The 20,666-nt window shown below is 38.8% G+C and overlaps 1 protein-coding gene and 1 long non-coding RNA gene across 2 annotated transcripts; one reads left to right on the top strand and one right to left on the bottom strand.

The window, feature by feature from the left end:
* The first annotated feature begins 868 nt into the window (after positions 1-868).
* Positions 869-16,308, top strand: LOC140804169 (uncharacterized). The gene is made up of 3 exons (XR_012112100.1): positions 869-1,883; positions 15,595-15,812; positions 16,025-16,308. It is a non-coding gene; the product is annotated as an uncharacterized lncRNA (long non-coding RNA).
* Positions 16,309-17,876: 1,568 nt separating this feature from the next.
* On the bottom strand, positions 17,877-19,601 carry LOC140804811 (phenolic glucoside malonyltransferase 1-like). Its single transcript, XM_073160949.1, has 2 exons — positions 18,811-19,601; positions 17,877-18,703 (listed from the first exon to the last, which is right to left on the bottom strand). The coding sequence occupies exons 1-2, from the start codon at positions 19,543-19,545 to the stop codon at positions 18,062-18,064; spliced, it is 1,377 nt and encodes a 458-aa protein (XP_073017050.1). The 5' UTR covers positions 19,546-19,601; the 3' UTR covers positions 17,877-18,061.
* Between the last annotated feature and the right edge of the window lie 1,065 nt (positions 19,602-20,666).

Below are 20,666 nucleotides of genomic sequence, written 5' to 3'. Positions count from 1 at the left end.
ATTTCTTTCTACAAAAATTCACACACTGAAATTTTTTTTCTAGTCAGCACTAACAACTCTTTGATACATCATGAACTCACTTGCAATTGATTTTGAATATACGTACTCTATGGATGATAGTACAATTACTCAAGTATCCAAAGCAGTCGAGTCATCTGAACTCAAAAATTTTCTCAGTTTATCTTTATATGTCTATGTGGCTGAGCTGAAGAGCTTCTATGCCAGAGGGAAATTCGTTGAAGATGAGAAGATACTGATGCCTCTGGTAGAGGACAACTTGTTATTTGAGCAAGATTTCTTCTCTACCCTATTTCAGTTTCCCTATGAAGGGCTAACTGACTTATCTGAATTGCCTCAGCAAGTAGTTGAGGATATGAAATTGAAGTTCTCTACTTATAGTGATCTGATCAAGACATCAGGAAAGAACAAAGAAATAAAACTGGAGTATCATTTGCTAGCTGATGTGGTGGCCAAGCCTATTCTAGCTAAGGCATACTCCTTTGATTCCTTCACCATAGAGAAGTTATTGATGATGATGGTCATCACCAAAAGAACGAAGATCAACTGGTTGGTCATTCTGTTTCAGATTCTGAAGACAATGATCCAAAGTGAAAAGCAATCAACGGGTTTTGTCATCCTTTTCAGCCGACTTGTTTGAGGATTTAAGAACCTTGTTGAGCAATTCTGTAACCATGCATAAATTCAAAGCTCTCACTGCTTAAACATACTATATCTCAGGCTAGAGACATGCTCTGAACAACTCTGCTGTCGGATTTCTGGCAATACAAAAGAAATTAAAGATAAAATGCCCAGCGTGAAGAAAACTATGGAAAGAAGGTCAGTAAGGTTTAAGCCAAAGAGGAAACTGATTTTTGAATCCAGTGATTATGAGGTTGCAACTCCTCTACTCCTCCAAATAAGCCAAGGACAACAAAAACCAGGCCAATGCATATATTAATTAAGGATATACCTATTTCTCAAGTACTAAAAAACAACTACTTTGAAAAAGAAATGTTTTCATACAATATTGATAACCAGGAAACCATCAGTCGTATCATATTCCACAATTGAGTTTTCTCATCTCAAAATAGCTAACCATCAAGAAAATCTTCATAATTACCAACAAACTCGTTTTTCTCCAGCAAAATTCAATGTCATGCATCCCCAACATGATGAACCTTATCAGCTAAATATCATTGAAAAAAATATTCCCTTTTGTGACCAACTTGTTCTATAGTTACATTGGAAAATATGTTTTCCATCTTCATTTATCCCAGAAATTCTATTTCCATTGATTTCATTCACAAGTGGAAGGTCGGTTTGATTTCTTCGTAGGTACTTTTATACTCGCACAAGTGATCATCATAATGAAATTTTTTTTAAAAAAAAAACATTCATGTTTATGAAATTACTACATTCTTCAAATGTTTTGAATTTAAATTTCAAATATCTCTAAGTTTTGTTGTTCATCATTATAAACAATACCTCCGTATTCAGCATCATTTTCCTATATCTGACTTAACTGAGTCTGATTTTTCTTTTCTTTATTCATCTTAGAACCACTATTTTTTTCGTATAATGTATCATGAGAACAAAATCAATTAAACAAACACAACTACATAAAAATAATATTAAAATAAATTTCAACAATTGAAAAAGATATCTACATATCTGGATAATTACATGAAGAGATAAAAAGGTGGAAGAAAATAAATGGTAATAAATCATACAGTAGGATCAAAGAAACTAGTTGATACCCCCATAAGAAGCGCGGGTCATGGATGATCCGGTATATTGAATAGATATCCCAAAATCAAGGACAATCTGCAGCATGGATTCTTCCGAAGCCGAGCATGTGGACGCCTGAGACATTTTCTCCCCAGGTGATGCGAACGTGGACGTCCCAAGGAAAGCATGGGATCCTTTGCAGTTGCCGGAGGGACCAATCACGAGGGGTCGACTAAAGAGATTCAAGGAGGTGCTACAAGGAGTCATGAGCAAGCCGGAAGAGGTCGTGATGCATGGGAGTACGTTTGGAGGCCAACGGAAAGTCATTCAAGCATTGATGTTGCTGACCGAGTCTGGACGGACCTGTACACGGACCTGCACACAGGGGTCCGTGTCCTTTACAAGCTGGGATGAGTTTTTACAGTGGCTCCACGGACCTGGAGATGGACCCAGGCACGGGGTCCGTGCCCTTTGTTATTGGCGAAGACAGTGCCTACACGGACCCGCACACGGAGGCGAGCACGGGGTCCGTGTCCCTTGTTTCCGACTGAAGAGTTTTACAGTATGTACACGGACCCCTCTACAGACGTCTGCACGGGGTCCGTGTCCTATGTTTTCTGCGCGGATTTGTTTCCTTTTCTAGAGTTTTATTATTTTGGGAGACTAGATTCCCTGATATCTTTTGATATATAGACTATGTTGGACGAATTTTTACAGACAATACACATATTATTTTGAGTTTATCAAACTTGTGAGATTTTTCTCTCAACTTTTCAAAGCCAAGCTTTGTTAAATCAAAAATCAAACTTATCAAAGTTTTTAACTTTGTGGCGTTTGTCGGTCGTTGCTTGTGCGGATTGTCGTAGGCAAGGTTCTTCGAAGGTTCGTATAGTTTTCGATTGTTTATCCTCGTGTTTATTTGTTGCTAAACTCTTGCTAGTTTAGAGGTGAATATCACACAATACTTGAATCAAAAGATCGGGAAAACACACGAATCTTTTTATCGTAATTGAATAGAGGGTGCGATTTACTTTTAATCGTGTTTGCTATTTATTCGTACAAAGATTCACATCATTTGGTATCAGAGCTTTAGGTTTATTGAATTCAAGTTAGTTATCTTGTTTTTAAATTGCAGATCTGTATTATTTATTCGTTTTTTTTCAAATCTGTTTTGTTCTATCGTTCTTCGTAATTTTTTTCGTGAATCTGTGATTCTCGAAATTTGTTGGTGATTTTTTTTTTGATTTTCGAGTAGTACTCAAAAAAAAAAAAAAAGAGTACAAAAATTCCGAAATTCACCATTATTTCTTTTTGATATATTGTTCTATTCCCTTTAGAGAGTCATATTCAATTGCCTCTCACAGTCAAAAAAAAAAAAAATTTCCATATTCGAATTTCTTGTCTACACAGTCCAAGTGAGTCGGTCGCATTTGTTCACAAGCTTGAACCTTAATTGTTTGATATACCCACAATACAAAGCTTGAGCACTTCCAAGAGAGCTTTCAAAATTCGAGTGATACACTTGAGTGCGAGTGACTTTTCTTTGGAGTGAACGGTGAGTATTTGTTGTGAGCAAACAAAATTGTGAGAAAAAAAAAAACGAGTGAATTTCTTTGGAGTGACCGTGAGCATTTGGGTGAGGATTATTTTATTTCTACTAACCTTTTTTTTGCAGGTACAAATTTGAAATTAAATGGAGAGGGAGGTAGGAGATAGTTCGAATTCAGGGGGTGTCTAGGCCCAAATGGATGCGTTGTTTGGGGATTTTAGTAGGGTGATGACGACCCAAATGGAGTCGTTGCATGAGAGGTTGGGTAAACTTGAGGTTAGTGTTAGTGGGGGTAAACCTAAGCCTAAGGATTTGGGTAGAGATGACGAGGAGTATGATCTAGGAGGAGGCGATGAGAGTCAAAATGAGAATTGGGGTAGGAATGGAAGAGATAGAGGATTTGGGAGAGGAAGAAGAGAAGCTATGAGGGGTAGGTATGAGGAGACTAGGGAAGATGGTCACATGGGTAGCATTAAGATGAAAATCCCTTCATTCCATGGGAAATCTGACCCGGAGGCATACCTAGAATGGGAAAAGAGGGTAGAGTTCGTATTTGCATGTCACCACTACTCCGAACAAAAGAAGGTGAGGTTGGCGGTGGTTGAATTTTTAGACTATGCTCTCATTTGGTGGGATCAATTAGTGACCACTAAAAGAAAGTATATTGAGAGACCCATTGAATCTTGGGATGAGATGAAGAGTGTAATGAGGAAGAGGTTTGTGCCTAACCACTATTATATGGAGATGTTTAAGAGGTTACAAACTTTGAGGCAAGGGTTGAAGAGTGTTGAGGACTACTATAAGGAGATGGAAGTACTCATGATTAGGGCAAATACTGAGGAGGATAATGAAGCAACTATGGCTCGTTTTCTTTGTGGTTTGAACAGGGAGATTCAAGATCAAGTGGAGCTTCGGCACTACTTAGATCTAGACGAGATGGTGCAAATGGCCATTAAAGTGGAGCAACAACTCAAGAGGCGAGGAGTTGGCCGCACCAATCAAACCGGAGGTGCATCTTCTTCGTGGCGACCAAATGCGGCCAAGCGAGATGATAGCAAAGTGGTGACCAAGCCTAAGTTTGAACCAAAGCAAGAGGCACCTAGACATGGAGTACAAGGTAAATCTGAAATTCCTACTACTCGTTCTAGAGATACAAAATGTTTTAGATGTCAAGGGTTGGGCCATATTGCTAGTGAGTGTCCTAATAAGAGAGTCATGTTTTTGAATGATTATGGTGAATATGAGTCTCAAAGTGAGGGGGATGGCGAGGGTAGTGATGATGATATGCCGGAGTTGGAGGATCCCGATGAGGGATATGGGGCGGTTGTAGGAGAAGCTCTAGTGACTAGGCGAATCATGAGTGCCCAAGTCAAAGATGAGGAGATTAACCAAAGGGAGAACTTGTTTCACACTAGATGTTTTGTGAGTGGTAAGGTGTGCAATGTAATCATAGATGGGGGAAGTTGCACCAATGTGGCTAGCATTGAGATGGTTGAGAAATTGGGATTGCCTACAATAAAACATCCTCAACCATATAAGCTTCAATGGTTGAACGATTGTGCGAAGGTGAGAGTGAATAGGCAAGTTCTAGTGTCCTTTTCAATTGGGAAGTATGTGGATGAGGTTTTGTGTGACATGGTACCTATGCATGCTTGTCATATATTGTTGGGTAGGCCATGGCAATTTGATAGGCGAGTGACTCACGATGGGTTCAAAAATAAGTACTCGTTTGTCTTGAAAAAAGAAACTGTTGTCTTACTTCCATTGTCCCCAAAGCAAGTATTGGAGGAGCACTTGAAAAAAAAAGAAGCGAGATGAGGCCGAAAAAAAGAGTGAATTAAAAAGTGAGATGACCTCTGAAAATAAAATTGAAGTGGCTGAAAAAAAGAGAGTTGAAAAGAGTGAGATAGCCACACAAACAAAAAAAGAGAGGAAAGAAATTGAGGGGAAAGAAAAAGAGAGGAAAGAGGCCAAAAAGAATTCTTATATGGCCCAAAAAGGTGAGATAAAACACTTGTTGCACACACATGAACCATTTGTGTTAGTTCTTTATAAGGAGATCCTCCTTAACACAAGTGATATAGCCGGATCCCTTCCGAGCATTGTTGTTTCACTATTGCAGAAATTTGACGATGTATTTCCGGAGGAGCTACCTCAAGGCTTACCACCATTGAGGGGAATTGAGCACCAAATTGATTTGGTGCCCGGGAGTGCCTTGCCGAACCGTCCAGCTTATAGGAGCAATCCGGAGGAGACTAAGGAGCTACAAAGGCAGGTAAGTGAGTTATTAGATAAAGGTTATGTGCGTGAGTCCATGTCACCTTGTGCGGTGCCTGTTTTGCTAGTCCCTAAGAAAGATGGCTCATGGCGTATGTGTGTCGACTGTAGAGCAATCAATAACATAACCATTAAGTATAGGCATCCCATACCTAGACTAGATGATATGTTAGATGAATTGCATGGGTCTTGCATCTTTAGCAAAATTGACTTAAGAAGTGGCTACCATCAAATTAGAATGAGGGAAGGTGATGAGTGGAAAACTGCTTTTAAAACTAAGTATGGGTTGTATGAGTGGATGGTTATGCCTTTTGGTTTAACTAATGCACCTAGCACCTTTATGAGGTTAATGAATCATGTCTTGCGTGCACATATAGGTAAATTTGTTGTGGTTTACTTTGATGATATCCTAGTGTATAGCAAGAATCTTGAAGAGCATGTTAAACACTTGAAACTTGTGCTAATCACATTAAGGGCTGAAAATTTGTATGCTAACTTAAAGAAGTGTGATTTTTGTACAAACAAACTTGTGTTTCTTGGTTTCGTTGTGAGTTCACAAGGGATACAAGTGGATGAAGACAAGGTAAGTGCTATTCGAGATTGGCCATCGCCTACTACTGTTGGTCAAGTCCGAAGCTTTCATGGTCTTGCAAGCTTCTATAGGAGGTTTGTAAGGGATTTTAGCACATTGGCGGCACCGATGACGGCGGTCATCAAGAAGAACGTTCCATTCTGTTGGGGCGAGGAGCAAGAGAAGTCCTTTAATATTATCAAGCAAAAATTAATTAATTCCCCTTTACTTGTATTACCTGAATTTTCTAATACGTTTTAAATTGAATGTGATGCATCAGGTGTAGGTATTGGAGGAGTGTTAATGCAAGGAGGACGGCCGGTGGCGTACTTTAGTGAGAAGCTCAATGGAGCAGCGCTGAACTATCCCACGTATGACAAGGAGTTCTACGCACTTGTGAGGACCCTCGAGACGTGGCAGCACTACTTGAGGCCTAAGGAGTTTGTGATTCATACAGAAGCAAAATAGAAGCTGTTCGGAAGCTGCGAGGAGCAAGTTCGGACGTTCCGAAGACTGGATCGGACGTTCCGAACACAAGCAATCAAATCACTTCAATCCGGAGACAAATTGATCTGACTGTTGATTGAGTAAATTTCGGACGCTACGATGGACATGATCGGAAGCTACGAAGTGTTGAAGATTTCAAATCTCAGGAAACGCGGGAATGTTCGGACGGTACGAACTGGAGTTCGGACCTTCCGAAGTTGTTCATACACTGTCTGAAAGAATTGTTCGGAAGAAACGAAGTTTGATCGGTCCCTCTGAAGCATATGTTCGGACCCTACGAAGTCAAGAACGGAAGATCCGAAGTCATTCCAGAATTATGCAAATTGATTTCAATCACATCGGACGTTCCGAAGTATAAACAGAAGATCCGAACCTTGGCGTCCAAGACTAGTATAAATAGGCCTTTGAGGATGCATTCTCAATCATCCCACTCCATTCTCTCTTGTCTCTTACAAAGCTTTCTACTATCTCTTGTGTGCGTTGATTAAAAGAGTTGTAATATCAAAAGAGTTGTAGAAAAAGAGTGAAAGTAATACTCTCGAGTGGGTTGTAAAATTCGTGGCTATCCTTGGAGCCCTCAAGGCCAAGTAGACGCATCGAGGCGTGGTTGTAAAAGCTATCTTGGAGCTCCTAAAGCCAAGTCGTTATAGTGATACCTCGATCCTCATCGAGAAGGGGAGACGTAGACGATTCTTCGTCGAACTTCCATAAACATCTCTATCCCTCTTTACTTTACGCATTTACTTTACTACGCATTTATTTTACGCACTTACTTTACGCATTCATTTTTATTTGTGATTGTCCCTCAAGTCTTCCGCTTGCAATTTTTGCAAACTCGTTTTAAAAACGCTAAAGGGCCTTAAAGAACCTATTCACCCCCCCTTTAGGTTCTTCAAGTAGTATCAGAGCCTAGTTTTTCAAAATCTTTTAAAATGGCCAATCTAGCAAGCGAGTATGCCCAAGGACAATCCACAAATCGTCCCCCTCTTTTCAATGGTACCAATTACGGATATTGGAAGAATAGAATATCTCTATACATCCAATCCGTCGATTACGACCTTTGGAAAATAACGGTGAAAGGTCCCTATATCCCCATGAAAACGGTGGATGATAAGGAAATTCCTAAGGGAATGGATGACCTCACCAAGGACGATATGAAACTTATCTCTCAAAATGCTAAAGCTATGAATATTCTTCATTGTTCCCTAGATATGAATGAATACAACCGAATCTCGGCTTGCACCTCCGCCAAAGAGATTTGGGACAAATTGGAGATTTGCCACGAGGGAACCAATCAAGTCAAAGAAACGAAGATAGATCTTCTCCAACTCAAGTACGAGACCTTTGAGATGGAACCCAAGGAGGATATCGACACCATGTTCCGGCGGCTCACCCAAATCATCAATGAGCTTGCCCAACTTGGTGAGAACTACCCAACTAAACAAGTGTGGAGGAGAGCCCTTCGAGCACTTCCGGCGGAATGGGATGCAAAGCGCACGGCTATCATTGAATCCAACAAGGGAGATGCGGCATCCTACGACCTTGATCAACTTCATGGGACCCTAAAGACCCATGAACTTGAAGTATCTACCCGGAAGGAGACAAAGAAAGATGACGAAAAAGTAAAGGCGAAAGGGATCGCCTTGACCAGTCAACTTGAAGATAGCGACGATGAAGAAATGGCACTCCTCACTAGAAAGTTCAAAAGATTCATGCGGAGTTCCAACTTCAACAAGAAGGACAAAAAGATTGAGAAGGAAGTGACCTGCTACAACTGTCAACAAAAGGGTCACTATGCAAACGAGTGTCCCTCCAAGAAGAAGGCCGGCAAAGACAAGAAGAAGGCCCTTCTAGCCACGTGGAGCGACAGCGACAACGAAGAGGAGTCTACCCTATGCTTCATGGCAAAGGAAGATCATCTGACCGACTCGGATGACGACGAGGTACCCTCTTACGATGAATTACTCTCCGCTTACACTAGTATGTACAATAAGGCTAAGTCACTTAGAAATGAGAATAAGCAACTTAAAACTGAACTAGAAGCTAGGATGCATGACAACACTAAGCTCAAGACAAACCTAAGAGACTTAGAGAAAGCCTTCAACAAGTTCAATGTGAGTAGCGGTAAACTAGAAAACCTCTTGAGCATGCAAAGGTGTAACTTCGACAAAGGAGGTCTAGGATATGAAAAGAAATCAGTCAACTTCGCTAGTCTTATCGCAAAGGCAAAACTAAGAACACCACCAACATGCACTTACTGTTGTAAGATAGGCCACATAAGACCTAAATGCAAGAAACTTAGACACCAACACAATAAGAATAGTTATTGGAAATGGATCCCCAAATCCCCAACTACTACTAACCTCAAAGGACCCAAAGAAACGGGTACCAACTATCAAATTGTATCTCAATCTTATAGGGACAAAGGGGAGACAAGTTATCGAGCACTTGGTATCTTGACAGTGGATGCTCTCGACACATGACGGGAGAAAAGAAGCTGCTACAATCCATTCGACCAAAAGAAAAGGGATCGGTGACCTTTGGAGACAACAGCAAAGGGATCATAGAAGGCATCGGCTCAATAGGTATATCTAACTCTACTATTAGTGATGATGTACTTCTTGTGAAAGAACTTAAACATAACCTCCTAAGCATTAGTCAATTGTGCGATAGGGGTTATGAAGTCAAATTCACACCACACGATTGCACTGTATCACTCACAACTGACAAATCCATTAGTTTCAAAGGTTATAGAAGTGAAAATGTTTACAAGGTCGATTTAAAGATTTCATCTTTTTCAAAAATAAAAAGCCTTGTAACATTAAATGTTGATGACAACATTCTTTGGCATAGACGACTTGGTCATGTTGGGATGAGCACCATAGAAAAACTTTTAAAACTTGACCTAGTTTCCGGAATGCCAAAGCTGAATTTAAAATTAGATTCTTTTTGTGATGCTTGTCAACTTGGTAAACACACAAATGAATCTTTCAAAAATAAAAATTTTGTATCCACTTCTATGCCCCTTGAATTACTTCACCTAGATTTATGTGGTCCCTCGAGGACAACTAGTCTAGGAGGTAAATCCTATGCTTTTGTCATTGTGGATGATTTTTCACGTTTTACTTGGACATTGTTTTTAGCCCACAAAAGTGATGCCTTTGATCATTTCAAAATTTTTGTCAAAAAGGTTGAAAATGAGAAAAATCTTTTGATCAAACAAATCCGTAGTGACCACGGAACGAAATTTCAAAATGAAAATTTTTCAATTTTTTGTCAAAGCAAAGGCATTGGTCACAACTTTTCTTGTCCTAGAACTCCTCAACAAAACGGTGTCGTTGAGAGGAAGAATAGGACCCTAGTAGAGATTGCAAGGACCATGCTATGTGAGCATTCTCTACCAAAATATTTTTGGGCTGAAGCGATGAGTTCTGCTTGTTACATCATCAATCGCGTATCAATAAGGCCAATTCTCAAGAAAACTCCATACGAACTATGGAGAGGGAGAAAGCCTAACATTTCTTACTTCCGCGCTTTTGGATCAAAATGCTTCATCCACAACAATGGTAAGGACAACCTGGGTAAGTTCGATGCTAAATCGGACAAAGGTATCTTTCTTGGTTACTCTACTTCTAGCAAAGCATATAGAGTCTTTAATAAACGCACTTTACTAGTTGAAGAATCTATACATGTCATATTTGATGAAACTAACCCTTGCTTGCCTAGACCTGTTGTTTCTGATGATGATGATATAGATATCCTTGGCGAAGAGTTGGAGTCCACAAGCCTAGATGATGTTCCTAAAGATCAAGAGGACGCACCTCTTCCGAAGGAGTGGACTACGCACAAGGATCATCCCATGGACCTCATCATTGGTAGCTCATCGAAGGGAGTATCTACTCGCTCCTCTAATATGTGCAATTATCTTGCTTTTCTTTCTCACATAGAGCCTAAGAACATAGAAGAAGCTTTACTTGATGATTCTTGGATTATTGCTATGCAAGATGAACTAAATGAATTTAGAAGGAATAAAGTTTGGAATCTTGTACCTAGACCCACTGATAGACCTGTCATAGGAACTAAATGGGTATTTAGGAACAAGTTAGATGAGCATGGTACAATCACTAGAAATAAAGCTAGGCTAGTAGCTAAAGGATATAGTCAAGAAGAGGGAATTGATTATGATGAGACTTATGCCCCTGTTGCTAGACTAGAATCCATTCGCATGCTACTTGCTTTTGCTTGCTCTAGAGACTTTAAATTGTTTCAAATGGATGTTAAAAGTGCTTTTCTTAATGGTGATTTGAAAGAAGAAGTGTATGTTGAGCAACCTGTTGGTTTTGAAGATGTGCACTTATCTGATTATGTGTATAAACTTGATAAGGCTTTGTATGGTTTGAAACAAGCTCCTAGAGCTTGGTATGAGAAATTGTCTACTTTCTTGCTGTCTAATGGTTTTTGTAGGGGTAAAGTTGATATTACCTTGTTTACCTTGACTAAAGATAATGATTTGCTGATAGTACAAATATATGTAGATGATATTATTTTTGGTGCTACTAATGAACACTTGTGTAGAGATTTTTCTAAGCTTATGCAGGATCACTTTGAGATGAGCATGATGGGCGAGCTCAACTACTTCCTTGGTCTCCAAATCAAGCAATGCAAGGATGGTTTCTTTGTCAACCAAGGGAAGTACATCAAGGAGATGCTCAAAAAGTTTGGGATGGAGTCTTCCAAAGCCTCATCCACACCTATGAGCACGACAGTCAGACTCGACAAAGATGAGGGAGGTAAACCTGTTGACCAAAAGTTATTTCGTAGCATGATTGGCTCCCTACTCTATGCGACTGCTAGTAGACCTGACATTATGTTTAGTGTTTGCTTGTGTGCACGATTTCAATCATGTCCAAAGGAATCACACTTATTCGCCTTAAAACGCATTTTCAAATATCTTTCAAATACTCCAAATCTCGGATTATGGTATTCTAAGAACTCATTTTTCGATTTAAAAGCTTACTATGATGCCGACTTTGGAGGATAAGGTGGATAGAAAGAGCACTAGTGGTACTTGTTTCTTTTTGAGAAATTGCTTGGTGTCATGGTTTTCTAAAAAGCAAAACTGTGTTGCACTTTCAACGACCGAGGCCGAGTATATGGCTGCCGGTAGTTGTTGTGCACAAATTCTTTGGATGAAGTATCAATTACTCGACTATGGTGTTACTTTTTTCAAAAATTCCAATCTTTTGTGATAATACAAGCACCATATGTCTAACAAAGAATCCAGTTCAACATTCTCGTACAAAACATATTGACATTCGACATCATTTTATTCGTGATCACATTGAGCAAAATGATGTTGAACTTCACTATGTTGACACCAAGAATCAAATTGCTGATATTTTTACAAAACCACTAGATGAATCTACTTTTACTCGTTTGCGTGGTGAACTTGGCATGATTGAGTTGTAAACATTAGTCAAATACTCTCGTACATATTTGTTAAATTGAGGGGGAGTATTATTAATGTGAGCATTATAATGTCGGATAATACAAATTAATTGTATTTATCCATAATTATGGCTCAACATTCATTTATGTGTTAAATATTTTAAATTTTAGGTGTTCCTCATCTTGGCTACTTCGGAATCACCGTTCCTTATTCGGATGCTTCGTTTCACTTCGGATCCACCGAACGTGTTCGGATCGTTCGAGGATGCGGATTCTTAGCTTATGTTTTTGTTATTTTTGTTTATTTTATCTTTATGCATCATTGTATAAAAGACTTGCATTTATTAGTGGATATTTTACCTGTTTATTTGTCTCTCTTTATGCTTATGTCTTTTTGATTATCGCAAAAAGGGGGAGAATTTATTTGGTTAAAATTGCTATTAATTCAACCTCTTAGACTTGTTATTTGATTAAGGGGGAGTTATTTAATAACCATTAGATTATGTTGATTATTGTTTCTCAATTTTTAACCAAGTTTTGTGATCATCAAAAAGGGGGAGATTGTTACGCCTTAAACGCATACAAATCTCGAGGATGAGATTAATGTTTTTAATGCTGTAACATATCCCAAAGTTTTTGTTTTGATGATACCAAAACTTGGATTAAAAATGTACTAATGTTTTATATTGAGGCATGTAGGAAATTAAGAACAAGGTTACAGTTCGGAAGATCCGAAATTTGGTTCGGACGTTCCGAAATTGTGCCAATCAGAAGCAAAATAGAAGCTGTTCGGAAGCTGCGAGGAGCAAGTTCGGACGTTCCGAAGACTGGATCGGACGTTCCGAACACAAGCAATCAAATCACTTCAATCCGGAGACAAATTGATCTGACTATTGATTGAGTAGATTTCGGACGCTACGATGGACATGATCGAAAGCTACGAAGTGTTGAAGATTTCAAATCTCCGGAAACGCGGGAATGTTCGGACGGTACGAACTAGAGTTCGGACCTTCCGAAGTTGTTCATACACTGTCTGAAAGAATTGTTCGGAAGAAACGAAGTTTGATCGGTCCCTCCGAAGCATATGTTCGGACCCTACGAAGTCAAGAACGGAAGATCCGAAGTCATTCCAGAATTACGCAAATTGATTTCAATCACATCGGACGTTCCGAAGTATAAACAGAAGATCCGAACCTTGGCAGTCCAAGACTAGTATAAATAGGCCTTTGAGGATGCATTCTCAATCATCCCACTCCATTCTCTCTTGTCTCTTACAAAGCTTTCTACTATCTCTTGTGTGCGTTGATTAAAAGAGTTGTAATATCAAAAGAGTTGTAGAAAAAGAGTGAAAGTAATACTCTCGAGTGGGTTGTAAAGTTCGTGGCTATCCTTGGAGCCCTCAAGGCCAAGTAGACGCATCGAGGCGTGGTTGTAAAAGCTAGCTTGGAGCTCCTAAAGCCAAGTTGTTATAGTGATACCTCGATCCTCATCGAGAAGGGGAGACGTAGACGATTCTTCGTCGAACTTCCATAAACATCTCTATCCCTCTTTACTTTACGCATTTACTTTACTACGCATTTATTTTACGCACTTACTTTACGCATTCATTTTTATTTGTGATTGTCCCTCAAGTCTTCCGCTTGCAATTTTTGCAAACTCGTTTTAAAAACGCTAAAGGGCCTTAAAGAACCTATTCACCCCCCCTTTAGGTTCTTCATCTATGGACTTTGTTTTGGGGTTACCTAGGACAAAGAAGGGGAGGGACTCTATATTTGTTGTTGTGGATAGGTTTTCGAAAATGGCACACTTTATTGCTTGTCACAAGACTGATGATGCATCTAACATTGCGGACTTGTTCTTTAGAGAAGTCGTTAGGCTGCATGACATGCCTAGGACTATTGTGTCGGACCGTGATGTTAAATTCTTAAGTTACTTTTGGAAAACACTATGGGCTAAACTTGGTACTAAATTACTGTTTTCTACGACCTGTCATCCTCAAGCTGATGGTCAAACTGAGGTAGTTAATAGGACGTTAGGAACCTTATTACGTTTTATTCTTAAAAAGAACTTAAAGAATTGGGAAAATTGCTTGCCATTTGTTGAGTTTGCATATAATCGTTGCGTGCATTCTACTACTAGCTATTCGCCATTTGAGATTGTATATGGTTTTAATCCTTTGACTCCGTTGGATTTGATGTCTTTACCTGTGAGTGAGAGGTTAAACTTAGACGGCAAAAAGAAGGCTGAATTCGTTAGGAGTTTGCATGAGAAGGTAAAAGCTAATATTGAGAAGCGAAATGAACAATATGCTAGGCAAGCCAACAAAGGGAAAAAGAAGGTGCTATTTGAGAAGGGCGATTGGGTGTGGCTACACTTGAGGAAGGAGAGGTTTCCGGAGAAGCGACGCTCAAAGCTATTGCCTAGGGGCGATGGGCCATTCCAAGTTCTTGAGAGGATCAATGACAACGCCTACAAACTCGACTTGCTAGGTGAGTACAACGTAAGTTCTATATTCAATGTTAGTGATTTGTCGTTGTTTGATGTAGGTGATGAGCAAGATTTGAGGACAAATCCTTTTCAAGAAGGGGAGGATGATGCGAACGTGGACGTCCCAAGGAAAGCATGGGATCCTTTGCAGTTGCCGGAGGGACCAATCACGAGGGGTCGACTAAAGAGATTCAAGGAGGCGCTACAAGGAGTCATGAGCAAGCCGGAAGAGGTCGTGATGCATGGGAGTACGTTTGGAGGCCAACGGAAAGTCATTCAATCATTGATGTTGCTGACCGAGTCTGGACGGACCTGTACACGGACCTACACACGGGGTCCGTGTCCTTTACAAGCTGGGATGAGTTTTTACAGTGGCTCCACGGACCTAGAGACGGACCCAGGCACGGGGTCCGTGCCCTTTGTTATTGGCGAAGACAGTGCCTACACGGACCCGCACACGGAGGCGAGCACGGGGTCCGTGTCCCTTGTTTCCGACTGAAGAGTTTTACAGTATGTACACGGACCCGTCTACAGGACGTCTGCACGGGGTCCGTGTCCTATGTTTTCTGCGCGGATTTGTTTCCTTTTCTAGAGTTTTATTATTTTGGGAGACTAGATTCCTTGATATCTTTTGATATATAGACTATGTTGGACGAATTTTTACAGACAATACACATATTATTTTGAGTTTATCAAACTTGTGAGATTTTTCTCTCAACTTTTCAAAGCCAAGCTTTGTTAAATCAAAAATCAAACTTATCAAAGTTTTTAACTTTGTGGCGTTTGTCGGTCGTTGCTTGTGCGGATTGTCGTAGGCAAGGTTCTTCGAAGGTTCGTATAGTTTTCAATTGTTTATCCTCGTGTTTATTTGTTGCTAAACTCTTGCTAGTTTAGAGGTGAATATCACACAATACTTGAATCAAAATATCGGGAAAACACACGAATCTTTTTATCGTAATTGAATAGAGGGTGCGATTTACTTTTAATCGTGTTTGCTATTTATTCGTACAGAGATTCACATCACCAGGCTACCGGAAGCTCGGGCTCTCTTATATAAAGCTCTCTGGTGATTTCTAGCCGGGTACCTCGATAACAGTGCCGTACTCAAGTGCAGAAATAGGTAAAATCTTACCTCGATAAGTGTTCCTGACAGAATTATAATGATGTGAAAGATGGAAAAGTAGGACGGCATGACGGGAAGTCAACATATAAGATTACAAGTAGCAAGTAGGCACTGAAAACAAGGTACCCATCACCTTCTTTGCTATAAATAACAAGTACGTATTTCATTTAAAGAGGATTTGAGACGTTCTTGTTTCTAAGCTCTTGGCATTTTACATATATCTTCACATTTATTGTCATTATCATTCACCTTCAATCTACTGACTTAAGCATCGTAGTGACGACGCCGGATACCCCTCCAGAGCTCATTCACAAGTTCTTTCACTTATTTGCAGGTTACAATTGAAGGCATACTCCTTGCTCATTTTCCCTAAACAAAAACTCTTATCAAATCCAGTAGATTGCCCCGACCCAGCTCACTCGATTCAACCGGATATCATCACTAGTTTTTGATAAGTTAGTCAAGAAATGTAACCTAAATTGGGTTGAAATGTACAACAACAATATTCCCCGACCTTTTTTCGATTTCTTCATCAAGTACAGAGCAATCCCTTTCCGATTTCGTCTGTTTTTTATGTATTTCTTCAGCTTGATTCCAAAGATCTTCAAGACCTACTTCAACTTTTTATGGTGGGTTTGTTTAATATATGCCACTACAGGAAGTGGCAAGAAAGAAAGAAAAAAAAAAAACAAAACAAGACAAGACAAAACAAAACAAAAGAAGGGTATTCTTGGGTTTCCACAAGTAAAAAAAGGATATTAGGAACTTTATATGGGCATAGGTAGCTAAAACACATAAAATTAGGCATATAATTGAGCCGAGGAAAACTTTTGAATATTTGAATTTGAATAGTTTATAATTGAGTCAAGCTCTAGTTTTATTTAGCAAATATATTAATGACTCGTGAGCATATTTGAACATTTATTGAACCTAAACAAGTTTAATAAACATAAATTTTAAATTTGAACATCAATTAAAAACTAAATTATATATTAGAGAAAATTATAATATCCTTCTTATTAATTTTTTTAATTTATTTCTAATAAAATAATTTGATAACATTTTCTGTATTTTTCATAAGTAATGTGTGAAATCTATAAATCAAAATTATTATTCTCTTATCTAAAAACTGACTCACGAGCCTACCAACGAACCTAATCACGAACTAACGAGCCAGATATTTTAAAGTTTGAGATTGGTTCGTTTATATTAACGAGCTTCATTAAACGTATCAAACAAGCTTTTATCGAATCAAGTTTCGAATAAATCACGAACAGCTTAGTTTATTTACATCACTACATAAAATCATTGAGTCATGGAGTTGGAACACAACTTCCGTGGCACATTGATTTTATGGACAACATATATTTGTATTTAGGTATTTTAGACCAATTTACTTTTGAAATTATATGATAATTAATAAATCAATTCTTATAAAGATATTTCATAGTTCAGATAAATTATTCCAAAGTATCAAATAAAATTCTATAATCAAGTTAACCATGTATCGAATCTCGTTTAGTTGAAAATAAGTTTGTTACAATTAAACTTGGAAACAAAATTTTATTTTGAGATATGTTGATATCAAATGAACCAGCCAAATTTGTAACACGTGCATGGCTATTTAAGAAGGAAAGCGAGAGCAACCGTAAAGATAAGATGACTTAATACGTGAATGTAAATGGTTGAGGACAATTTCAATCACACAAATTTTTGTAAATAATATTTCAAACATACTCAAATTTCTCAATTATATATTATATTGTTGCGGAATTATATTGGGAGAATGGCCATCGGATCTAAATTTCTAGTCGAATAAGAGTTTGCACAACAAACATTGAAGTCCTCAAATTAATACCCGATAAATTAAATTATATTTGGTGAGAACTCGTAGTCGTTATTTTTTAATGTATAATCTATACAGTAGAATGTGTTTACAATTAATTGATGCTGAAAGAACTCGACATCACTCGACCTTGGACTGCAGCTTGCAAACAAAACATCCTTGTAACTTGGCTAATGCTTAGCTAGAACATGATGGTTTGTCTTCGATAAAATTTGTAGAATCTAACAAAAGAAGGCATCGTACGATGATAATCACACTTTTCTCGACTAACATTTTCGATCATTTCAGATGGTTCCCTGTATGAAACAAGCAAGAAATTCACAACGGCACCAAACAAGAATTACAGGCAGACTGAACCTGGGAACGAGGAACAAATGCTATAATTTTAGGTGTCATTTGCAGAAGCAAACTTATGTACAACACACTGATGACAGAATTACGAATACAGATATTTAAAACGAAAGGTGGACAAGTTTTCTTATTGTAATGTGGAGAGATATTACCGCCAACAAAGTGTTTTATTTTTTAGAGCTTCCTCAGGATTTCAGTGAAGATGGCAGCAAATTTGTCCAGTTTCTTCTTAGGTCTGGACAAACCAATCTCTAATCCTCCTTCGGAATCCCTGGATTTGCACAGAGACATGGACCTATCCGAATCGATGGATGCAGATTCGAACTTCTTCGGCCTTCCCCAACCATAATCCGAGTCGTAAAGGTCGAATCTTGGTGACCCCGCGACCCCGAAGAGGCGTTTTCCGATCAATTTCCCAAATTCCAGAGGCCACTCCTCGGCCCCATCAAGAATCCCCTTCTCATTGTACACGGTTTTCTGAATAGCCTTGATCACGCACTCCACTGCCACCAAGAATCCATCTTTTCCTCTCAATAGCCCATGAGTCGATTCCGCCTTCACAAATGCTAGGCAGTTGCCGAAATATGTAGTGGGCAGCGGCGGATCCAGGCGGCCGCGGCAGTCAGCGGCGAATCCGAAGTACTCGGGTTCCTCGTCGGCCACCTCCTCCGTGGCGGCCGCCGCTTTCACCACGCAGACCCAGACCAAAGCACAGGTCACCGTGAAAGCTGTTACGCGCATCTCTGGTCGCTTCAAAAGGACGAAGCTTTTCAGATTCTGCACATCCTCTTTGGTGAGTACAAATGTGGCACGAACCTAGAAAGTCAAAAGGAAGATGAAAAAACAGAAAAATGTTGTAAAGAAATGTAACAAGGTTCCGATTATTCAAACAAAAGATCTATGCATATATACATATAATATACCTTGTTCAGTGGGAAACTGATCGGCGGCGACTCCACTGGTCGAGATTTCTTCATCATATTCCAGTATATGGAATCCAATCCCTCTGGATCTTCAACAGCAGTTCTATCATAGAACGGCAAAGATTTATCATCTATCAGCTTCGAATCGCCGCCGAATCTGTTGACCGAAGCCCACGCTTTAATGAAACGAACAATCGAGCTGGCATCTCCGATGGCGTGGTGATTGGAGAAACCAAGGCAGATTCCATGGTCTGGGAATAGCGTGACCTGCACAGCTAGCACAGGGAAAACCACAGCTTCCGACGAATAAGTAGCAGGCGGGAGTTGCGGAACACAAGCGTAGAACTCGTCGGAGACTCGAGGGTGGTTCCCCGTGAGGTGATTGAAATCTTTATTGCATTCGGCTATAGTAAGCGAGACAGAGTCTCCTACCACGAATCTTGAATAGGGCCTGCTCGAATCTAAAGGGTGGACAATATTCCCAGCGAGCGGGAGGAAATGCTTGAGCGTCTGGAGCAACGATTCCTTAAGTTTCGGGACGATGGATTCCACAAACCGAGACTCGGAAATGGGGAAATCAAAGAACAGAAGACGCTCAACAGGGTGGAAATAGAGCCATGGAATGTCGAAGTGGAGAAGTGGAAGCGTCAACTCGGCCACTGTATCCGGTACCGGCTCGATTCTGCAGTGCTCCAGCACGTCCGCGGCCATCGGGTTTTCATAAGTTTCAGCCATCTCAATGCTCAGATTCAAGCTATGACTGAAACTTTTAGGTGGCCTTATTTATTTTTATATATATATATATATATATATATATATATATATATATATATATATATATATATATATATATATATATATATATATTACAAAGACAATTAGACATACGTGGGAATTGGGACGTATACGTAACATATTTGGTAATAAAATGTAGATAATTATATAATTTAATTTATAATTCCCATTGTCTATATAATATTTTCCATATACATATGTTAGATTGACTTGTTTATTGTAAAAAAAATGTTTATTGTAAAAAAAAAAAAAAAAAAAAGAGGTAACTTTGGTCCACGAATATTATATTAAAAGAATAATAAAAATTTGGTAATCTGGGGTAGGTTTAGAAGGAATAGCACTACGAAATTACCCAACACATTCGTGGGGACAGGGTTTCTTCCTCGGTGATTGCTTTATAAATACACACACTCGTAGTGCTATTTTTTGTAGTTTCGATTTCACCAAAAAGAAGAAAATAATACTTTTATAACATAAACAAATATTATTTTCTTTTGCAAATAATCGATGCCTACCGATCTCTATCATTATCAACATCACCAATTGATAATCTAATAAATTGTTATTAAATCACTGGATATCAAGAGTTTGTCTATTACGAGACAGTCTCATGAATCTTTATTTGTGAGATAGGTCAACCCTACCGATATTCACAATAAAAAATAACATAAAAAATAATATTTTTTCATTGATTACCCAAATAAGAAATCTGTCTCACAAAATACTACTCATATCGTGTTACACAATTTTTTTTGTCAAATATATCAATTATGTTGTGTTGTAAAATTTTAATATAAATGTCATATCTTCTTTATGTTCGAGAGGATTTTTTTAAAAAAATATTTGGATTTAATTAATAATGTAGGCCCACAGGTTTGATTTCATTGATAGTATACGATTTAAGTAGTTTTAATTTTAGGACGAAAAATATTTTTTTTAATCCAACTATATCGAATTTAAAAGTGATATATAGATTGAGAGTATTTTTTGCGGAAATGTTGTGGCAAAACATGGCAGCCACCGGAAAATGGCTTTTACAAAATCAAATAGCACATCAGTAC

This window comes from Primulina eburnea, chromosome 11 (assembly GCF_022965805.1).
Source record: "Primulina eburnea isolate SZY01 chromosome 11, ASM2296580v1, whole genome shotgun sequence".
Taxonomy (NCBI): domain Eukaryota; kingdom Viridiplantae; phylum Streptophyta; class Magnoliopsida; order Lamiales; family Gesneriaceae; genus Primulina; species Primulina eburnea.
Note: the sequence above shows the minus strand (reverse complement) of the source record. Positions and strands in the feature narration are given on the sequence as shown.

What these genes read in the sequence shown, in the direction of transcription:
- LOC140804811 (XM_073160949.1), bottom strand. Translation starts at nt 19,545, where the DNA reads ATGGCTGAAACTTATGAAAACCCGATGGCCGCGGACGTGCTGGAGCAC. An exon ending in TCAGTTTCCCACTGAACAAG is followed by an intron (nt 18,704 to 18,810) that starts GTATATTATATG and finishes TTGACTTTCTAG; the next exon opens with GTTCGTGCCACATTTGTACT.